This window comes from Rhea americana, unplaced genomic scaffold (assembly GCF_003343005.1).
Source record: "Rhea americana isolate MKP2758 unplaced genomic scaffold, rheAme1 scaffold_104, whole genome shotgun sequence".
In the NCBI taxonomy this organism is placed as follows: domain Eukaryota; kingdom Metazoa; phylum Chordata; class Aves; order Rheiformes; family Rheidae; genus Rhea; species Rhea americana.
The window spans coordinates 1,815,876-1,838,860 of NW_028185084.1; the positions used below are offsets into that span (position 1 = coordinate 1,815,876).

A 22,985-nucleotide genomic window follows, 5' to 3' on the forward strand; every position below is an offset into this window, starting at 1 on the left:
CCCGCCGTTTTGGGACTGCATGTCTGAGACTGGAGGACACCAGGTAGACCCACTGTGCAAGGCAGGACTCGGGAAGAATATATTGAATGTTTCTCCTGGTGAAGACTGATCCCTGGACTTGCTTCCAGTGCCATTAGATAGCGTGCGGTACAGGGCTCCATTTCCTTCTAATGCAAGAGAGCACCACAGAAGATATATGAGAGCTTCATGGCCATGTTTCCCAGGCCAGCATTGGAAGCCTAAATGTTGTAATGCTGGGCAGACCTACAGGCTGCTTGGGTTGACTTCACGCTGCCCTTCCCTAATGCACACGAATTCAAGTACAAATTAATTCTAGCCTGTCAGTTACRGTCCCAGAGTAATCCTTTGTGATACTTTGTAGGAAGCAATGATGAAAGCCAGCCCTCTAATTAATATATTGAATAACRCATCTCCCTGAGGCGTATGGGAATATTCCATACTGTCAGAACTTGGCAAAGCAAACCAAAAACTAGGCTGCTGGGCTGACAGTAGCATCAAATTTTGTCRTCTCTGGCTAGTGAGATGTATTCTCATACTTTTTAGCGTGTGACTTAGCTTCGATTTTGGCCTTTGCTTCTGTGCCCCACTGATCTCTGGTTTTGGTGAAATAGGATAATTTTCATGTGAGACAACTCTTCTTGCTTTCAGATGACTGTCAGAGAAACATYTGGGAATTCTTTTGAAAATTACTACTGTTTAGAGAAGTTTAGGAATGATCATGCTATGATTGTGGAGATATTTTTCAGTCACTTCATTCAGAGGCAGAACATCTGCCAACCTCAGAGGGTAGAGCAGCTTTCCTGGACCCCTGCCTTCCCTCTGCCCAAGACCGCATCCCAGAGGCCCACTTAGATTTCAGAAGTCATGCCTGGAAGCATTCTTGCATTGGAGAAAGATGCAAGCTAATAGACAATCCCTCCCCAGTAAGTGTATCAATACTATCAGGGCTGTTTTTGCTTGAAACTAGAATTGCAGTCACACCTCAAAGCTTTTCAGGTAGATTTTCCCTGGAAGAATTAGGAAGGAGCAAGATAAATACCAGTGTGCAGTGGCGTGCAGTTCATTTCTTCAGACTGACTTTGCCTCTGAACCTCCAGAAGTTTGCCTGCTATTAAGCAGAACAAAAACAGTTGTTTTATTTAACAGAAGGAGCTGAACCCATGCTGTGCGGAAAGAACAGCCTCTTATCATGGCAAAACAGACAAGATGTTTCCGCATTCATTTAAACGTAAGCCATTTGTGTCGCTCAATAACATCCATTAAAGATAAGGAGGTCCCTCTTTATGCCTTCTGCCTGGTGAAAATTAACAAAGTCACTTAAAACGACGATTCATCAGCAGTTATATGAGGCAGAATTCATTCTCAGCAAGAGAAGACATTGAAACTCCCATCCTTTCCTTCACTGGCGTTCCCCTGAGCCTCCTCTGTAGCCTGAGATGAGTTTAATTCTGCTATTGTTAAGCATAGTGAGCGTGAAGCTACATAAGGAGGTAAGAGAGGGAAGGAGTATTATTAGCTGCACTACAGTTTCTTTTAAATAATGTTGATTCAGTAACTTGTCTCTTGCTGATCGTATACAGAACAAGGATGAGAAGCCAGTGAGTGAGGTTGTTGTACGTGCACGTTTGTAGCAAGCTAATTGGAGTAGGAGATAGCAGGTTATCATAGCTCTGTAATTATCTCACAGATAATTGTCCTCCGTTCGGTAGAAGACAGTAAAAGTGGTATGTAGACGTATTTCCATGTTTACAGAAGTATTAGAAGTTGTGTGGCAGAACCTGAGGGAGAAAGATACTGACCTATGACTGTCAGCAAGGACTGAGGAAATAATAAATAATACCAGCACAGACTTCAGAACTGATTGCGGTAGATCTGAGTTTTCTCCCACAGGAAAAAAAATTGCTTTTTATTTGAAAAAAAAATAAAGAAAAACAAACCAAGCCCCCGCCAGGTATTTGGCTGAAGGGTACAGGAAGATTTTTAGTTTATGCTCACAGTATTTTTAGTTTTCAGGTTTTGATTGAAAATCTTTGAAGGAACGAGACATGTTCCATTATAATATTGATTTTAGGGCCAATCCGTAATAGTGACTCCCTAAAGCCATTTCTGGATCTGCTGTAGTTTCTCCAGAATTCTTTTTTTTTTTCTTTATACAGATCATTAGATTTGAACAGTGTATTGACATTTCAGAATTTTCCTTGAGGCTAGAAAACAGCAGAGAATTACTTTTCATTTGCTCTTGTACTTTTCTTTCCTTTTATTGCTCATCTATAACGACATATTAAGAACTCAAGAAAGAGAAGCTCTTGATTGACCTACAGCTTGCCYGTACATCTTTACTTTTTGGCTTGTGGGCAGCAAAAGCTCCTGCTGTAGCATTCTAACATGATTTTTCTGGCTTCAGTAGGATGATGCTTTGGGGACGGGAACACTTTGGGACTCTGCCGTTGTGAGAAGCTGGGAGCATATCTAGCACTCAGACCCCTGGGCACCCTTATCTCCTTATTGCTGGAACATCCATCTAGCTTGAAGCTAAAGGACCCACAGAAGCTCTGTTGTATCTTTAGTCTCTCCTACTACAGTTTCATTTTTCCACCTGCAAATGGCTGTGGCTGTTTAATCGTCTCCTCTCCGTGTTATTTGAGGATACTTCTCTTGTTTTGAGTGTAAACCCATCTTGYCATGTGACACATGGTGATGTGCAGTGCTCTTGTCACGATTCCTTTTACCCATTGCAGCCACACAGACTTGCCATTTCTACAGACAGACTCTGTGTCTGTCTGCTGCCAGAATCCTTTTTGTATCCTGCCTCTTTGTCTTTTCCTCTTGTGGATGCTGGGACAAATGACTGTGTTGCTCTCAGTGGCTGAGTGGTTTTTTTTTTTTTGGGGGGGGGGGGGGGGGGAGAGGAGGAGGATAAGAAGACACACTGGTGCATTTATATTTGCTGATCCAGAGCAGAGTAGTTTATTCTTCTTCTTTCTCTTCTCCTCCTTTCCCCTTTTCTTCCCCTTTTTTCTCTCTCTGACTTTTTCTGACTGATAGTTACAAGTCAAAGAACAAAACAAGCCATTTCTTCTCTTCAAATTAGCATCTGAAATGCAAAGAAACAACCATCAGAAAAGGTTTGTGACAGAAATCTAGCTTTTCATATTGCCTTTCTCCAAAATGCATAAATTGAACTGCAAATTAATTTCCAGAATGTTAGATGTTATCCCAGGGTGATTCTTTGCAATATTCTGCAACAGGGAATGTGGAGACTCATCCTTCCTTAATTAATACAATGCACAATGCCCATAGGCATATGGGGCTCATCAGCATATCCTATACATTCTGTCTGTGCCAAGTTTCATGCTGGCATCCTCTCTTTGGACAATTTAAGTTTTATTTTTATTCCTCTACTGCTGCATTCATTTATTAAATGATGCTCTCATTCTGAAGCTTTTCAGAGGCACTGTATTCTGCCTTGGACTCTGTTAATAGCTGAATCACTGAGCCTTAGCATTTCAGGCATGTCATATTTGCAATCAGAAGTTGTTCATACAAATGAGGGGAATTAAATACACAATGAACTGAGAATCCTTATTCTRGTGCAAAACGTCTGAACAGATCATGTTTAAGATGCTTTTGCTTAGAGAAAAACTCTGAGGAACAGTACGAATCTTCTAAATACTCCCTTCCATGGAGAGAAACAAAAMTTTGAGTGGGATCAGCAGACTCAGTTGATGGTTTCTTTGAGCATGTGCTTTGGTTTTTCTGAGTTGGTCGGAAACAGGGCTGATTCATGTTTCCTGAAAAAACAAAGCAATCATATATAGTAGTTCTCCATCTAYGTGAGTCTCAAAGGGGGTTAGCCAAGCACTAGGCAAACATTAATTAAATGGACTTCACAATACAGTARGCGCTAAACTCATTTTAAACCAAATGCAGGGAGAGAGCGAAAAGTCACTTGATACGTCAGTGATTGGTCTGGGAACAGAACCAAGAACTCTGTGCTTGAGTTTCACAGATCTGTGCAGAGCAAGACTGATTAGAAAATGTCATTTTCCTTACTTTTTTTTCCAAAAAGATATAAACAAAACCAAACACCTCTTTGCCTTCCACTTTACGAAAAATATTCTACTCATGAATTTTCAGTTAGAAAGCAAAGATTTTTGATMAAGTAGAATGAAATATTCTACTGAAGGTTTTTTCATTTTTTCTCAGTATTTTGGAGTGGGTTTTGATGACAAAAATGGCTTTTGTGCGTCTTGGGTTTCTTCTTCCACTCCATTTTTCTTTTCCTTTCCCATTGCAAAAAAAGAGGGATGGCAGAGGAAAGAGAAGGATTAGAAAAAGACAAAGCCTGAAAATGGGCCACTTTTTAATATGCTCGAAAAAGTATTTTTGTTATTTTTTCCTTGAAGTACTTGCAGTTTAGAATATGGAAAAAAAAAGCCTCAAATAAATAAAAAATCCTACAAGAAAGATTCTTTCTTTCAGAAGGCAAAACAGAATCAAACCCTTCCATTGAAAAGCWTTTCAAACTTGTCCACCACCACCAGCCTGCAGATGTTTAATCCCAAGTAAATCGCCTCTCTGCTCTCTGGAAATGCCTCGCTCTGGTGTTAGATGCACAAGGGACGAAGGGCTGWCAGTGGATCATATGCTGAAGCTTTGAAGCAGCACGGAAATAACCCAAAGCAACAGCCTGCTAACTGGCTGTGCTGGTGTTTCCTTGTGCCACCAAATCCTGATCCCAGTGCTGCTAGGACTTGGCAAGAAAAGACTTTTAAATCACTTAGGAGACACCTCCAGGGCAGTTTGTACATACCCTGGCTCCGCTGCTCTGCCACGAATCAGGAGCGGCAGCGGACTGCGTGGGAGCAGCTCGTTCAGGTCAGCAGGTAGCAGCAGTGACTGCGCCTGGGAGCACCACGAGTTCTGGCTTCACGTAGCGGCCAGCTCTGTTCCCTGAGCGAATCCCAGTCCCTGTGAGATGCTCTGTGCAGGGCCACGGGGGAATGAAGATGCYGTCTCCAGGATGGGTGCTGCTGGCCTTTGCAAGCCCTGTCCGGGCTGTGAGTCAGAGTCTTTGCTCTTCTCCTGCTCGCTCGATTTTTGTGTTTATTTCACAAAAATTGAGTTATGTTTTGGGGATTCTAAGTATACATCAGGGAAGAAGTGCTCAAGAACTTTAAGACTTTATAAATCGTTGACAGAATTAGGCACAGAAATATTTGTACTTTCTTAGTTTTTGGTAATAACATAAGGGAAAAAGAAAAATGCAAATCAATGAAACTTTGTTCTGTTGATGAGTATCTTTTAAAGGTATTTTCAGKTTAACTGGCATTTCTTTCACTTTGCTGTTGATTTCTGTGGTATGGAGGATCACCTTCTTTTAGGAGCTGAGAAGAGGGAAAAAGTGGTTCTGTGAGCAGCAGAACCTGCCATCTTGTGTGGATTCCCTGGTGTTCAGTAACATGGTTGAGCCAAATGTCAGGCTTTTTCTCAATGAAAAGTTTAGCTTGGATGTCTTACTTTTCCTGGCCTGCTCTGTCCTTGAATTTGGTACCTCTGAGGCTTTTCATCCACTGTCAGTTTTGATGGAAATTGGCTTAGACATTCAACAGGTATTGGGGAAGGGGTGAAGGCAGGCAGATGCRTGTACATACATGTGAACACAGGCACAGAGGATGTCAACACACAGGCTTTGTTTCCTTTGAGATACCAGGCTGAACATCTCCTTAAGATTCCTTGGGATCTTTTAAAGAAGTATCAACTCTGCTGAGAAGAWATTAGTTGAGAATAAACACTTAGTGAATTTTGGCCTTATGTTGCAAACTAATTCTCGCAACAATTACTTCTGCCAATGTCCAGARTTGTAGCATCATAGAAATTAGCACTAGAAAGCATAGAAATCTCCAGGGAACTGCCTAAGACATACAGTATTTTCCTGCCAGCTTTTTTCTCAGCTTCATTTGAAATATGCTGTGGACAGAGGTTTTTTCCATAGCTCTTCAGAGACAGTATTACATCCAGCCCTGTCCAGCAGTGTCTCCCCGTGATCAGCCASAGAGAATGATACTGTATTTATGTCTTTAATAAAGGCATTCTTCCCCCCTCCAACAGTTTCAACATTCATATTTGTTCTTAACTGTGATAGTTCATGGCTTTCTGTCAGCCTGGGATATGTGTAGCTTGAGTGCACGCTAGCTGTTACATGTGCACAGCTGATCTCTGATAGAGCTAGGTTTAGACTTGGCTGTAGTAAATAGAAGGTGAACATACCCAATTGCTTTTACCATCTGAAGATGCTTGCAGTTGTTTATACCCAGGCAAGCAGGTACTGTATCAGAAGGCTGTCACTGTCTATCAGCTGAGCACAGAATTAAATATCAACCAGGAGAGAGGTGGAGAAGGTAACCTGGTGTATTGAAAAGGTGTACATAATTCCACAGTGGGGCTATGTGAAAAGGTCTTCATCAGTTAAGCAGAAATTGTCTGGGTCAGTTTTTCCTCCCACCTGCCAGTATATCCATGCCTTTTCTGTGGTTTGGATAAATTAGATGCATACACTGCTGTCCTGGTAGCGTACAGAAATACCTAAGCGTTTATTCACTTCTGGGCAGGATACAATTAAAATTGCAGCAGACTAATTGGCAACATACACTAATTTGATTGCAGTTGCCTACAGCRAGAGGATGTGTTTTTCCTCCTTTACATATTATTATACAATAAATGTGCCTTGTTCTTTCCTATTTCCAATCCTTATCTACCACACAACATCCTGCTAAGCAKTCTCCATCCATTTCCTCTGTCTCTTTACAACAGCAGTGACAATTGCCTTCAGTCTGACATCTCAACCTGCAACAATGAGTTTCYAAGTCAGCATCTTGGGAAAGTCTCAATCCCTTTTGAAAGCTTTATTTTTGTTTTGAAAACCAGAGCTGCTGCTGGATGCCATCTTGACATGTCAAAAACCAGGCACACCACTGGCAAAATGCTCAGTTTGCCAGCAAATGCCAAACTAAGTTTGAAAGCCTGAGCCCCTGTGACCTGATTTTTGACCTTGATGTGAATCCATGACACAAATACTGCTTATGTCCAATGACACCCCTCATTCATCCCTAAGCTAATGGTGCCAGGGAGATGGAGAAATACAGCATCTCTTGTTCTCCATTGATGGTCTAAGGAGCAAGGGTCTGGCAGATCTCAACAGCAAGCAGTCTGAATTGCTCAGCATTCTTGATCTAAGATGCTAGAATGTCTAAATCTCAATACTGTCTTTCATCATTAAGCGCCTGATGCCTGGAAAATAGGTAGGAAAAAAAATGCAGAAATGGTGCACTCCAGAGGAAGATGGTGGAATTGGTAGAGACGATAAGCAGGCATAYCCTGTAGAGCAAGTAACCCAAACTGAGAATCTGTGTACTTTTTTCCCTTCTTTGCATAAGGTTTTATTTATTGTTTAGAACTATATAGTACCTTGTAYAGAAATGCTTTAGGAATAGCTAATTAGTAGTGTGGATGCAGGATGCTGTGTTTTCCTTGACATTCTCACTCTCCGTCCCCCCAGGTCAGGGATGAAATGTTAGCAGAACAATTTAGTACACGTGCATCCATGCAGAGTGCTCTGCCCTGAAGAGCGAGATACGGATCCTACATGGACTCCAGTCTATTTCAGGARCACACAGTTCTGTCCTGAAAAGAAGGGAGGAAATACCTTGCAAAAACCAAGAGCTACCATGAGAACAGAAAAAGAAAAGCAGCAGAAGCTGGGGAAAATAACTACTGCTCCCTTCCTAAAGGGGTTTGGAGCTGGTATGAATTTGTAATTGGCCACTAATCCTGCGCCAGCTGCCATCCTAGCTGCAGGCTCCCCATTTCAAAAACTGCCTTTGCAGCAGTCAAGGAACATGTCAGCAGGAAAAACTGACCTTTCCTGTCACTTCTGGCTGCATTCTCTTTTCTCTCAGCGTTTTCGCATCCAAGTGCTGATAAATGAATGAGGGCAATGGAGGACGCTGATTTAGGATGGATTGTCACAGTAGAAGTGCCTCTTTCCCCCCAGGGCTATCCAGTACAACACACACGGGTCCATTTTGTGAACCTTGGCTTGGTTTTTGCTCTCTCTCCTGGAGTTTCTGCATGTATAAAATAGAGAGCTGAGCTGTACCTAGAGTCTGAGGTGAAAATGGTTTTCAAGCTGAGCTCAGGCTTCTGAGTGTTGTTAATTCTTTTTTTTTTTTTTTTTTTTTTTTGCAAGCCTCTGGAATGCAGATGTTAGCCAGAGAGTAATGAAACCCTTTACTAGCCAGCCAACTTTGTAGGTTTACTTGGTTGTACCAAACAAACTGTAGAAGGAATGAGCTACAGGGTGCTCACATCTCTCCTCATCATATTTTACTAGCTTCAATAGTTTAGAGCTGTGTATCCTCCAAATGAACTTCAGGGAGAAAACGTGTGGATAAGGAGAGAAAATGTAAGGMTCTGAAGGTATCTTCTATACTACTTTTATTGCCAGACCTGAGAGGTTGCTGTAGTAAGTCATTAAGACCAGAGAGATTACTAGATGGCATAAAGGAACAGCTTTACACTCTGTGTGTGTGTGTTTGTGGGTGTGCTCCAAGACCTACACTTGGATCTTGCTCTTTCTGTTGTCTGACACTCTTTGTGTTGTTTGCTCAAAACTTTTCCAGACAAATGATCAGAGACCTTTTCCTGAAAATACCCAAATTCAGAAGACAGAAGCATTGTAAAGCAAAGCTGCTTGCATTGCCAGTGGGAACATATGTGAGGGGAGGCATAAAGAAACAGCATTGACTGGGGGTTTGTTTTGCAACCAGAGTCTTTGATACAAGAGAAGGCCTTGGTTTGGGAGAAGGAAGGATGACTGATGCATTACTTTATAGATTTGTTATCTGACTGCAGATAAGAAGAACCTTTCTGGCTTCTGGAGGTTACTTTGTGAGCTTTTCCACATGAAGTGTGGCATTCAGCAAGCAGCGAAGTACTAGGGGGATGCTGTGTGCTGGTCCTTTTGTTGCTGTTTTTATGAAAAGAACCATCAAGCTTGTCAAAACTAATTAAATAAACAAGTAGATGGAAAGGAAATTCAAGCTAGACTGGCATGTTTTAGAAGACTCTTGTTATCCCCTGGTACTTACGTAATAGGCATTACAAGTGGAGTTGCTCTATAGAGCGTGCACATGCAAACACAAAGTGGTAATAAGTATGTTAATTTTTAGTCAGAATTGCTTAGATTCTACTAATTTCAACTCCTTTTAAGCGAATAGTGCAGTAGCAGGCCTAATACTGATGTTTCTTTATTTCTGGGCTGAAAGTGTTATTCCCAGTGGGTTTGTCTGTTTGGCTCTATTTAAAAGGATCGTGTCTAGCTTTCAGAAGAGGTCTGGAGAGCACAGCATCAAGGGTGAAGGTTGGATTTAAGGAGAAAGCTTGCTGGGAAAGGTCTGTGGGGCAGATCCCTGATGGGCCTACACCCGGTATCTAAGAGTGCTCAAATTACCTGTCCCATTGATGAAGGTGTGATGAATTGATACTTTGCTAAGGACATTCCTCTCTGTCCCTGTTGACATGTTATAGGCTAGAGTCATGACTGCTAAAGAGCTAAGATCATACTATTTATGGCTTATTGTAAGAAAAAGGTGGAAAAAAATTTGCTGAGGTTTGGAAAGATGTGTGCCCTATCTGGGAGAGACTGGRAAATAATGTTACTGTACCCTATAATGGTTTTCACTGGCATTTTGAGGAAGTTCTTGCTTCTCCTGCTGTCACCTTAGCTCTGTCTAGGTCTTCAGAGCGTTAGAGCCTAGTTAATGACATGGTCACAGGGATTTGGGCCGGTCCTGGGACCCTTGCTGATACTGAACATTGCTTTCTTCTTTATGGGATCACCCTGAAAACGATGGTGGCAGTTAAGGAACAGACTATTTCTCACTGAGAGTAGAATGATGAAAGCTTTGCCTGTGCAGCTTTGTTTTTGTTTTGGGAGATTTTTTTTTTTTTTGGCCACAATTCACAATGTGTTCTGAATGGACTTGCTATCGATGTGGTGCTCCCGTTAACAAGCAGTGCCAATTTCAGTTTACCTCCACACTGGGTTGTAATGTAGTTGTTTTGGCACTTCCAGCCAAAAAACGTCTGGTCTCAGCTGAACTCCAGCACATACGTGTGTTTGTTGTTACTTCAATCACTATGGGTTTTTTTGCAAGCTCCACAAAACTATCAGAGCATCTGTATTTTGTTTGTTCTTTTTTCTTTTTCTTTTTCTTTTTCTTTTTTCTTTTTTTTTGAAATGTTTTAGCTGTGGTTGCCCCAAGGATTAAAGCAGCAAAGGATTGTGATAAAAGTGTTTCAGAACATTAGGGAATTATGAACGTTGGCTGGCTCAGAGGGAATCTATTATTTACAATCTACTGTATCAAATTCAGCTTCCACCAAATTAGAAACTGATTTTTGTCGTTGTCCCTTTTTAATCTAACCCCTTGGTTAACTTGGGAGAAGCCGCTCCATAAATCACATGGACATCTATGGATTTTTTTTCCCCTGCCAGACATTGCTAGGACTAAGTGTTCATCTCCCAGTGATACTTATCAGCCAGTACACTAATAATAACAATTCTGTTCTAGGGTTGATTTTCCCTCTGCTAGGAGGAAAACTATCTTTGTAACGTGTCCTGCAAAACATTTTCAGAAAATAAAATAACAGTACACATGACTTAAAGTGCTTGGGTTTCCACCAGTGGGATTAGGGAGACTCATCATGCCCTGTTACATGATCTCCACAGCCATGGAGTGAACAATGAATACTTYCTGGCATTTTTTATCAGCACTTCACTGTGAAAATGAGTATCATCATTCTTATTTTGAAGATGGGGAAACTGAGGTACACAGTAGCAAGACTGCCCAATAAACCAGGGACAGATCAAGCAACTCAGTCTCTTACCKCATTATTCAGCCACATTAAAACCATTTTAAAATTGCTGAACTAATCTGTAAGCATCTGGCTGCTGTGCTCTCTTCTTTCCTGCAGCATTAAAATAGATATCTGGTTTTACTGGATTTTATTTGTAGAAAAGGGACAGACAAGTTCACTCACCATTGCCTGGAAAGGTATCTTAAAGGCCCCCAAGATTGAGCTGAGTGTAGAAACACAGAAAAGACAGCAAGGTGGGTAGGAGCTAGGGACCTACATCCCAGCTGTCACAAGGTGGACTGGCAAACTGGTTTACTTTCCTCACCCTCTTTCCATCTTCATATGATTGCAGCCTTTTATCTCACTGGCTGCCTTCTCTGTCTTTCTCTTCCCCAGGTCGGTGACGGGTTTGGATAAAGAACCTGACCTTGTGCACATGGAAGCCCGGACAGCTGATGGACGTGAGTGTCTGCAGCCAACACTTGTAAAGTGGGCACTGATTGAAGAACGGAGTGAGGAATGAAATTCACTTGGCTCATTTTGTCTTCTCATTTATATTTTAATTGATAGGAAAGATGTGGGTCATGGGGGGGAGGTTGATGTGAGGCACATTCTTAGATCGTGGAGGGAATTTGGAGGCTTCAGCGCTTGTGTCTGTGGAGAGCCTTGGCAGAAGCACAAGTTATTGGGTTAAGGAGCCATCTATTCTTTTCCCTATTTAGCTGCTTCAGTATCACCTATYGTACATGAGTCAGAGAGCTGGGTTACCAGCACTGTGCTGGACAGTTTCTATGCATTTGCAGAGGGGTTCAAAACAGCTAGGTTGTACCTGGGAATCTAGCAGACTGTATGACAAATCACTGACTGTCAGACTTCTTTGACCAGAATGTCCTCATGCCCTGGCTACCCTTTGACACATGCTGAAGGGGTTTTCAAGGTTTACTTAGGATGTATGAATAGCTGCTCTGCACCTAGACGTTGCAAGCCTGTAAAAGATGCCCATATTTAAGTAAGAAATAGGAAAAAAAAGTCTCTTAACCTCTCATTGAAATACATCTAGCCACATTTGAAGTAGAATGGAGCACTGAACCTGCAAGGAAGAAGAAATTATGTGTTAGAAGTAAGTTGAGGGTTTTTTCCACCACTTTCTCAAAAAAGTTTTGTGTTTCATAGGAATCCCAGCATGCTAATGCATCTACTTCTGGGTGGAGGTTGGCAGCTGCTTCACTCTAGCTTTGTGATACACCAAAATGGGACGTATGTCCCTCTTACGCTATAGCGATAGTATAAGAAAGCAGCACAGGATCCCTGTGGGGTGGTGACAGAGGCTGTAGAGGATTTCTGATGGAAAAAGGCCTGTTTTGCTGTTTGCAGATTTAGTTTTAGTTTTAGTCAAATGCTGTATGGGCCAGATGCTGTGTGAACAAACTCCTGTCTATCAGGGTAACTCCTCTAAGACTGTGCATCTTCTAAAATCGCTCACTGACTTTCCACTGCTATTTAGTGATGGCAGCTGAACAAATAACCAGGCAATAAAAGCTCAGGAGTGACAGCTGTTCGTTGAGTGTGGGGAAAGAGCAAAACAGACCAGCAGGTGGGTGGGCAAGGTAGGGAGGCTTCTTCAGTGCCTTTGCTGCTGCATGTGCTGTTGTAGAGATGTTGAGAAATGTGACTAAAAGCAAGTAAACAAGCAAGTAAGCAAACAAACTGCTGATGGAGTCTGCTTGCAAACTAGGTTTAAACTTGCTCGCCTAGCTATTTCAATACTGGATATGTCAAAGATGTAGATGCTTCATTTGAAAGATGTCCCCTCTGTTCAGAGACAGCTTTCTTACTGCAGGTCTTGTTTGCTTGAGGGGTTGGTGTCTGTTCTTGTTTTAATGTATAAATTCAGCATTTTGAAATTGGCTGTTGATGATATTGAGGGTTCCTCTGCAAGCCAGGCTTAAAAAGCAGCATCAGCAAAACAGGCGCACTGCAAGCTGTGGTCTCAGCAGGCTGCAGGCGTAGGCAAGACCTGGTGGGCTGTGCTTGGCCTGCTAGGGTGTCCCTCTGCAGCAAAATGCCTCTTCTCCCAGCCAAGCCTAGCACAAGAGGGCCATATTGCTCCAATTACAGTTTTTAGGACTTTAAACAATACTAGTTTATGTTGTTAAAAAGCAGACTGCCTCAGAGCTGTAGCTTGATTTTTGCTGTCTCTCTCTTCCTCTTCTCGTGTGAAACGGTACAGCTCGGTGTACTCAGGAAAGGAAGGCTGAACTTCTTTCTCCTAGTTGACTCTATAGCCAAAATGGTCCTTTGTGCTCTTAATGAAACAGCTTAATATCTGCTGGAAAATGGGAAACTTATACCTGCAGTTACATCCTCCTGATCTGAAGGTTTCTGATAGAAGTTTTCATCAGCATTGGGCAGAAGAAGGGGGAGGGCTTTTTTAATGTCTCTGAGGTCAATCTGGTCACTTAGTTAATGCTTATTGGGATAAATTTTTAAGCATCTTCAGTGCTCATCTCATTTCAGGGACTAGAATCCTTGTCTTCCATGTACCTGGCCACTTTAGGAGGGTATGACTCTTAAAGAGGGTATTTCTCTTTCTCTGTTTCCCTTCATGGCACACATGCAAAACGTAAGAGTAAGTTTGTTTTTTTTTTTCTTTTCTAATTTCTTATTGGAGTCAATAACTGATCTAATGCTGATTCAGGCATTGGAGCTTAAAATATGTTCTGTGGCTGCGAACAGGTGATGGGACCTGCTAGAGTCTCATTCATCCATAAATGAGTCAGGCCTCTCAAGAAGCTAAGGCAGATGGGAGGTGGAAATTTTGTTCGCCCCTCCACTATATATCCTTCTGCAAGACATCTTGCCTCCTGTCTCTTTCAGGTGTTGTCTGTCTGGTCTTTAAAAAATACTGAGATATATCTGCCCCCATGTCTAATCTCCCCAAATATTTACACGACACTGCAAGTTCCAGTGTCTCACTGATCTCAAGCCTTTGCTGTCTTTTATGGCAGATGAAGTTTTCACATTTTTTTGACATCTTGGCAGAGCTATTGTAGCTGGATAATAATACAGGGTTGKATTTGTAAATTATAAAAACATATAGCAGCCTTGGGCACTTTCTGCCTGGGTATAATGACAACAGCAAGGGCAGGGCTAAATGTAAGAAGGTTATTACAAATACACTGGCATAAGTTTCCGTCCGCATATCTGGAAAAGATATATTAAACTTTCTGGTGTTCAGTGAGATAATGTTCTCCCCACTTACAAATATGATGCAATAAACAGTATTTTAATTAAAGGGGAAAGATTTTTAAAAAACCCAGAAAGATAAAACAGGGTTATGGTGAACTAATTCCCAGGGAATAATTTACTATCCAATCTATGTTTCTAGACCCTCTTGCCTCTGTGGGGAAAAGTGGCTAGGCCCCTTGGTTGTTTTCCCTCTCCTATGGTAACTTTCTTTGGCAGTTTATGATTTTAGGTCTTACTGGGCACTGAGTCCTGATTTAAGCTGAGCCAATCTACCAGCCAATCCTCTATCAGCTGTGCTTTTCTGGGTTAGCCATGTCGTACCTGCTTTCCCTGGCTTGTTAACACRGCCAGGGAGGAGCAAGCCCTACTAGGAGTCCTTGCTGTCTCATATCTCCTATAAGTTGCAGTAACATGCCGTACAGGACTGACTTTTCTAGCCTTCAGTGTAGTGACAGGTTCAAATGTTTCAGCATCTTTCTTCAGAGACTCACATCTCCGGGCATTGCCCACTGGAGAGACCTCTTCTTCCCTGAAAAGCTTATTAGTCGTGATTGCTGGGCAAAGAAGGAACATCATAGCTTGGCTCTTTTCACCAGGTTAAACCTGCAAATTACAGGAAATAGCTTCAATTTTATCATCTCTAAAAAAGGGTATAAATACACTCCAAATTCTCAGTGTGGGAGACCATGCTAATTAACAATGGGGAGGTGTTTTGAGCTCCTTAAATGGAACACAGATATGCCTCAGAGGAAGACAGTCCCTTAATGCTAGAGTGAGATAAATTGGTGGGAAGGATTAGTGTGGAGGTATGRATGCTGGTATTCGAGCTGTAGCAAACCTTCAAGGTGCTAGACGTCCACATTACCTCATTCACAAATGGGCTGAGGAGGTGGCTGGATGGTAGGTTATGGACTATTGCAAAAGCAGTTCTTGATGCCATGTAGGAAACAGGGAGCTTTTCTCAAGGTTTTTGCAGTGGAAAATAAAAAATGAAAAAAAAAAGAAAAAACGGGACTCTAAATCTGATACTGTCTGAGTCAACATGTAAACTTGAAAACAGTCCACAGCTCAAAGCCAACCTTTCTTATGACATGCTTTGCTCAGTGAGTGTTAAACAAGCCTTTAAAGGTTTAGTGGTGTAGCTTGTGCACATGCCACCTGCCCATCTGGGCAGCTAAGTCTTTTCCTTGTGGCTGTGCAAAACRCAGCTGAAAAGTGAACATGTCAGAGAAGGAGGGAATAATGACTTTGAAGGTAGGATTCTTCCATCTCTTTTAATTGACATTTTTGTTGAGGGGCCCAGTGCTGTCTATACAGGGATAGTTGTGCTCTGACTGGGATGACAGCTCTTGAAGGGACTATACATTTCAAGAAGTGTGAGCAGAGACATGGACTTGTTTCTTGATTCCTGTCACACACATGAGTGAAGTGGATGCGGGGCTGATAATGCAAGGASAGTTCATTATTTTCTTTACAGAAGAAGCCAAGACATCCAGGACCTTTAATGTCAGAAGGGAGATGTTGACTAGTTTTGGAAGGTAGCTAGTCTGATCCTCTGGGATTATTGTTTTGGACTTCAGTTCTTTGACTTCCCTTCAGTTTCTGTCCTTGACATTTTTGCATTTGGATTTCCCTAGTTTGGACATGTTCTGATCAGAACTGTTGTTTTGGACCTTGYTCTAGTCTGATCCTCTTGCCTTGTGGAATATCCACTTTGTTACAGTGGGTGGTGTCATTTTTTCTTGCTCTAAGGTTACTAATTGTTATACCGTGTCATTTTTAGCATGATTTTTTAATATACATCTAAGCATTTTTTTTTTTACTTTCTGTGGGGCATGATGAAAGATGAAATTAAACTCATTTTTGTGTCAAAGGCAGACAGCTTTGAAGATGCCTTTTTTTATTGGCTTTACAACATACAGCTTAAAAAAGAAAATAAAATATATAAAAATAAATAAACAAGAAGCTAAATAGAAAGTAGATAGTGAGCTAACCTCACTTCATCACCAGCAGCTTTCCGTGAATATTAATTAGGTGCCTTTCTTTAAGTATATTTGATTGCTGATGTAACACACTCAAAATKACACATTTCCCAGTAGGCAAGAAGCTAGTTGTCATGTCAACACTTATGGTTTATTTTCATTTATTTGTGGCAGGTTTTTATCCTTTCTCCTGTTCTGTCACTCACCAGTAGCAAATTATCCCCTGTTTGGAGGGATAAGAATATCCAGGCGACTGTGTGGGAGAACATACCGGAGGGAATGAGCTTCTAAAAATATGACTCCTGACCTCTCTTCCTCACTCTACCTAATTTTAGTGCTATCTCAAAGAACCAAGTCAAGGCTGCTGAGCTATCTGGGTACAATAGCAATATTTAAGACCTTCTTGTTTTCTGAGAGGTTGTTTTTTATCCACTGCAATGATGTCTTGGATTCTAGGTGCAAGAGGTAAATAACGACTTTGAACCACATCTGTATGTGTCAACTGATGAAGAACCTTAACTGCTCCCAGATGAGAATCTGACCTCTCTACTGCTGCTGGTATTTTATGCTGGGAGAAAGCACAGCTCCACTGATTCTCTAGTTATTTGACACTGTCTCTAGGACAGATACATTTCACTGTACATCATATACTTTAATTACATTCAGATACTCTGAACTTGCACTGGTGATAGCTTCTGCTGCTTAAGCATCGTCAGTGGGACTACATTTTCACTGCARCCCCAGATCTGTGCTAATACAGACCGGCGCTGTAGCCTTTATTAACTTGGAATTCCCAATGCCTTAAGACAGAGCCAGGTCTGCAGCCTTTAAACACGGACTTTCAGTCATGCTTCTGGACATGAAACTTTGCTAGTTGAAACTTTGGTTGTAGTTTGGGACTTTTTTTTTTTTGGTTTGCCAATACCCTTGTTGTTGTTATTGTTGGTATCAATGCCTCTGACCTGCGTTCTTTCTGAATTCCTAGAGTCTGTTGGTGAGGGTGAGCTATGGAAGCAGTAACTGTCAAAGTTTGTGAATCTTGACGTTGAACCTGAGGAGGTAATTAGCTGAGTGTGAGAGGGTATCAGTTATGCCTCCCCAGTGCTTTCCACTGGAACACATTTTGCTGTCTCTGTAAAGACATAGACTGAGGACAGTAGCAGGTTTTATGGGATGGAGAATCCTTTAAGAAGCTTTGCTAGGCTGGTTACTCCCCTTTTGAAGTTCCATTTTATCCTTTTGGGTCAGTTCATCAAGATCCTTATTAATGGGTGCAGTCATGTGAAGTAAAATCACGGAATCAGTTCACCTTGACCCTTTTAAATTCTATATTCTTTCTTAATGGCCTATCCTCATCCTTTGTAGAAAAATCAACAAGTATTTGAAGCTAAGAAGCCTGTAAAAGTACCAAAGTGTAAAAGATATAATCCTTTTATCACTGCAGCCTTCATCTCAGTTGTGTTTTCATTTTCTCCCTAATTTGCAGTTTTCTGAAGGGCAGCTCAAAGGCAGAGATGGCATATTTAGATTACATACATCCAGAGGTACAGTGCCATCATTGTTCTGTTTCGTGGCATCCTTTCATAGCCTGAGTGAATTAACACTTAATCCCAAGTAACTCCCGCTAACATGCTGGGGGTGAGCTTGTCTMTTCTTACCACTCTGGGTGCCTACACATCTGCTTTGTGATACAGGCCCCTTTATGGTAGCATTTGATGGCCTTATGTCATCTTCGCATTATTCTTCCATTCTGTTCCTTCTCTCAAGCAACACCAGGGACTGGCAAGGCAGTGTGATGTTCTTCCCATCCACTCTCCAAACAGAAGCTGTTTATGCTTCTTCCAGTGTGCATAGCTGCTTTTGGGACTCTTTGGCTAGCCATGCTGTTTTCATGTCTACACCATTTTCATACCTTGTGTATGTTGCCTGTAATGGCTATAAATTTTGGGAAGCAATTTTAAGTTTCTGAGTAAAGTAAGTTGAACTTAATGGTGCTGATATTGGTTTTTTTTTCTCCTTGTATGTTACTACCACAATTAAAACTAGTCATCAGGGATAGGGTATTTCRGGGGAGGAGGATGGGGAGAGACCCAGTAAGGTTACGGAGTGGGTAAATTCTGCCTGGATGGATTTTGAAATCTTTGTCTGCTCCATATCATCTCATCAGTTTTATGATGCATTTATGATTTGTACCCTTCRTTTATTATTTGAACTTAACTAGCCTGAGAGATATCTGCACAATGGGGAAGGGAATGGTGGCTGTGTAAGTGTGATGAATTCCTGAGTCAATCCAGTGAGCAGTTACAGCTTTAAAGGCTAGAGGTGGATCATGCTGTAGCATCTAGCCAGTTGAAGATGAGGTTAAAACTTCCAATTACAGACTGTCTTTCAAGCTGCTGATAACATTTTTAGACAACAGGCTCCTGTATGGGCATTTCTCATGTGTATCTATTCTACTGTTACAGACACCCACTATTTAACCTGTCGGATTCAGGAGTGCTCAGAAACCAAAAGGAGTGGGCCTTTTTCACGCTCCATTGACATCAGCTCACTTGTTGTTCAGGATGAATATATCTTCATCCAGGTATGTCAACCTGATATGAATGTGACATGAATTCTGGCTGAACAAGGTATCTGTTTCTGTACAAGAGGAGGCGTATTCTTATTCTTCTATACATGGGAACAGAAGCCGTGGGACCTGGGAGTCTATACCTGCCTGCTATAGGCTGCCTATGGAGTCTGAGACAAAGCAGTTCATCTTTCTGTGCCTCATTCTTCCCATGATCAATCTGTGTGTTTTGAAAATTCATTCATCAAATGGTCCTAAGGGTCCGACTTGCTGTTGTTGCAGCTACTTGAGAAATACAAGGAAGCTAGTGATAAATTGAAGAGAACAGTGAAGAACAAAGTAGAGATGTGAGGGATCATTTTAACAAATGTAAAGGTTTATGCTGATTTGACAGTTAAGCAAGGTTTGAAGGATTGAAGTAGTATTTGCAGTGGGAGGCAAAATAGCAGGAGATTGGAAAAAGATGTTGCAGGGCAACTTCAAAGCGGAAAATAGTTGTAAATTTGTCAGCTAGTTGATGATGTTTCGGTAGATGAGGAGAGAGTGACAGAAATTCAAGGWGAAGCTACTTGTTTTGGCGTTTTTTATGAAAAACATAGGCTGGATGGAACAAGGTCATCTCTCCTTATTTCATATCTGTGGAGRTGTGAGAATGAATAATATGATATGAAAGAGTACTTCCTAAAAATATGCCATTCAGGTGAAGACTAGGATTCAGGCTGCCATGATTCCAGGCTGTGGAAAGCGCCGAAGTCACAGAGATTATAGAAGATGATGATATTCGCTGATTGTGGCCAATGCTGACGAGCGGAATAAGATGAGACAGGGCTTGGATCCAAGCAGTACAGAAAAGAAATATGCGTCCCTTTTTTTGAGCAAGGCTGGGTTGAGCTAAGCTTCTATTTTCTGTCTTGAAAGTGCTGCTCATAAAAATGGGGGTTTAAGTGGGAAGGCTGATAACTGCTGGGATTTGCCAGAAAGCTGGATCCATATGATCTGAGAGGACAGTGAAACTGCATGCACTTGTGTAGCATTGACAGTCGACTTACTGTGCAAGCAGGTGAGTCAGCTGCTTTGGAGAGAAGGCTGATCTCTATCGGAGCTCCCCTCATTCCTCTGTGGAACTCAGCCCACTGCCACTTCCTTTGGTATCATGGAGCGACCTGCTGCTAGAATATATTGAGAATGTAGCTTTTGCAACTTAGTAAGTCACAATGTGACTAGAGGCAATGGTTTTCAGAYGGTAAATGTGCCACTCTCCAAGGAGTATTTGAGAGACTCAGTTTTAATCTGGTGGTTTATGTCTGTGGCTGAGGGCATTATAGAGCATCCCGGTTCTGTAYGGCTAGCACAAGGCCTCACAGAGATTTCTCATTCCACAGCTCTCACCTGTGTTAAAACAAGGCCATTCTATTTAGAAACTTGGGCTTGCAGTGAGGACATCTGCCTGGTGTGAGCATTCCTCTGCTCAAATTAGCAGGGAGTAGAAATAATGCTTCAGGCTTAATCTAATAGCTACTAATTACTTCAAGTTAAAAAAAATAAAGTGTGCATATATATTTATCTATCTATCTATCTATATAGTTAAATACATATGTGTGTGTGTGTGTATGTGTGTATATATATATATATATATATGGTAATACTTAAAGTGCCTTGAATATCTTTAGCACTGTTTTATTTCAGCTTAATGGTTGTTTCAAGTGAACTTGTATACAGACACTTGTAAAAAATGTTGAGCACACACCCTGTAGAGTTCTGCTGATTTTGGCAGGAGACTTGCACTTTCACAGGCTGTCTATCACTTTTTCCTCTTTTTTGCATCATAATTGCAGGTTTTCTGGCCATCCAGCAGTCTGTTCTAACTGGCTCAAGAAGCTGCATGGATTGATTCCATGTAGTGCTGAGGTAACATGCAGACACTTCAGATTCACATCACACACCTTTCTCAGCTGAAGCTGTATTAAATCCACCATGCCCAGTATACAGTTGGTAGGCTATGCAGAGTGTTTGCATGGTACATATGTAGGAGTACTGATATGTCCAGGATGTATTAGTCTTGCAACCCATGTGATATAGCTGGCTGCTAGGGGATTCATCAGCTTCACAGTGTATGCAATGTCTCATGCATATAATTCTGTCTGGATAATCACAGGCAGAAATATGGGAGTCAGCTCTTTTGAATTTCAAATGTTGGGCAGAGATGAATAAATAAATAACAAATTAAATRTTAAGAACACAGTGAGGTTTAATAGCTGCATAAAGGGATGAGTGCATGAGTTCAGATCTGTATATACTGAAACAAATCAGAAGCAATGTAGAGGAGCAGAGAGAGGAGCACATTTCATTTAACTCTTGTCATGAAAACATTAGGCTTTTAGTCTAAACCAGTAGTCTGTGTTCCCCTAAAGTGAGTGGAGAGATCAAAACTTTCAGGGGCAATTCATCTTACACTAAACACCTGTTGTAAGATGATATGGATGTCTCTCTGAATGTGCCTTTCTCGTTAACGTTAAAAGGAACCTAAGTATAGCTTACAAAAGACTCCTAACTTTTTTGACAGTTAGAATTAGGYGAAATTAATCCCAGCCACAGATCTCAATGTTTTAGTTTATCTGTATGCAGTTATTTACTAGTAAATAAATACCTATTCTAATCAAGTTGATAAACAGACCTGTAGTGTCAGATTCTTGGGAAGCATTAACCTGTATAACTCTGTGCATGCAAAGCAGATGTGCTACTATGGTGTATAACATATAGGGGAAAGACGAATATGGAAAATGTTATAGTGCTATTGTAAATCAATGATTCCTTATCATGTGGAGTGCTGTTGTGCAGCACTTCTGAAAGGATGTTGCRGTATTACAGTACAAAGAAAGGAAATGAGAATGATCCTGTGCTGGGAAGAAACCGTCCTACGAAGGCTGAAAAGACGGGGACTGGCTACCAGGCAAAGAYGACAAATAACATAGCACGTGATGAAAAATGTAAAAAGTAATGAAGAAGGAAGGAAGAAATAGTTAGTGAGGGAGCATAAGAAGAATTCCTGTGAAAAAAACGGTAGATATCACCCAGAACTTATTGATTGACTTTCCTTTTGATTGATCAATACTCATTTGAGGATGCCTAGCACAGCCCTATTTAAGACTGGTAATTCTGCATAAATTAATACATTAAGAAAAAATCCTACCCTCTGTTACATGCATACAATTTAATTCAAATTAATAAGATTGCTGTGAGGTAGCCAGGAACCAGAATCAGCTCCTYCTTTCATGGTTAATGCTTAAAATTCATTCAGCTTGCAAAGCAGGTCATTTATTTGTGGGGAAACCTACAAACATTATATTAAGTGTGAATCTATTTACTGTACCAAAAAGGAGCTAATTTCCTGAAGGCTTAGGAAATATTAGCTGCAGCTATTAAGTTCRGTGTCCTTTGTGTTCAGTGATAGAGCCATGTAACAGTGGAGCCAGTGCTATCTAGTTAACTGTAATATACCTTTATCTATAGGTGTCTTTGACTGCTTGCTGCTGAAATARTGTGACTTGTTAAACTCAGGCACAGAGATAGCCTGCGACTGTCTGTAAGGTTTAATTTCCTGACAATTACCTGAACTACTTTATTTTTCTTAGATGCAGAGCTTACATTATAAGACCCATGAGTCAGGGATAGTCATTTGCTTTGTATGTGTACCAAATCCACTGAGATTTTGGAGAATTTCTACCATTAAAATAAATCATGGTGATTGTTTGAGRGAAAATATTTTTCAGGCAAGCCATGACTTTTTTCACCATCAGTATTCTAATAATTGTTCAGGTTGCTGAAAAGGGTTTAAAATGCAACATGCTTTAATGAAAATGGTGATGATTTTTCAGGGAATTCTGTTTTTGAGTAAGAAAGCATTGTTTGGGGAAAAAAACTTTTTTTTTCTGTAAGTAAACAAACAAAATTAATGCAGCGTGGTTTAGTAGTTACTAAACAGGAGARCAGGAATGTTTGTGTAGCTTTCTTTGGAAGCAAATGAGAAAGTTCCACTGAAAATGGAAGAAATCATCAGCAAATATCATCATGTATCGCAAGGAGTAAGGCCAGATKGGGGCCCCAAAAGTCTCAGAATAGTATTGTTTATTTGTGGTTGCCTGAAAACTCCTAACAGGGGTATGAAAATGGCACTGTGTTCACTGGAAATCATCTTTGATCTAAGATCGCAGTTTCTGCACAAAGCAATGTTCTTGTGGACAGAT

The 22,985-nt window shown here is 41.1% G+C and overlaps 1 protein-coding gene across 1 annotated transcript in view; it reads left to right on the plus strand.

The window, feature by feature from the left end:
- Positions 1–22,985, plus strand: part of SORCS3 (sortilin related VPS10 domain containing receptor 3) — a 304,653-nt gene that overhangs the window by 199,575 nt on the left and 82,093 nt on the right. Inside the window, exons 7-8 of the mRNA XM_085308282.1 lie at positions 11,338–11,402; positions 18,638–18,756. Of these exons, the coding sequence (XP_085164408.1) occupies positions 11,338–11,402; positions 18,638–18,756 (184 nt within the window). The remainder of the gene's footprint in view (positions 1–11,337; positions 11,403–18,637; positions 18,757–22,985) is intronic.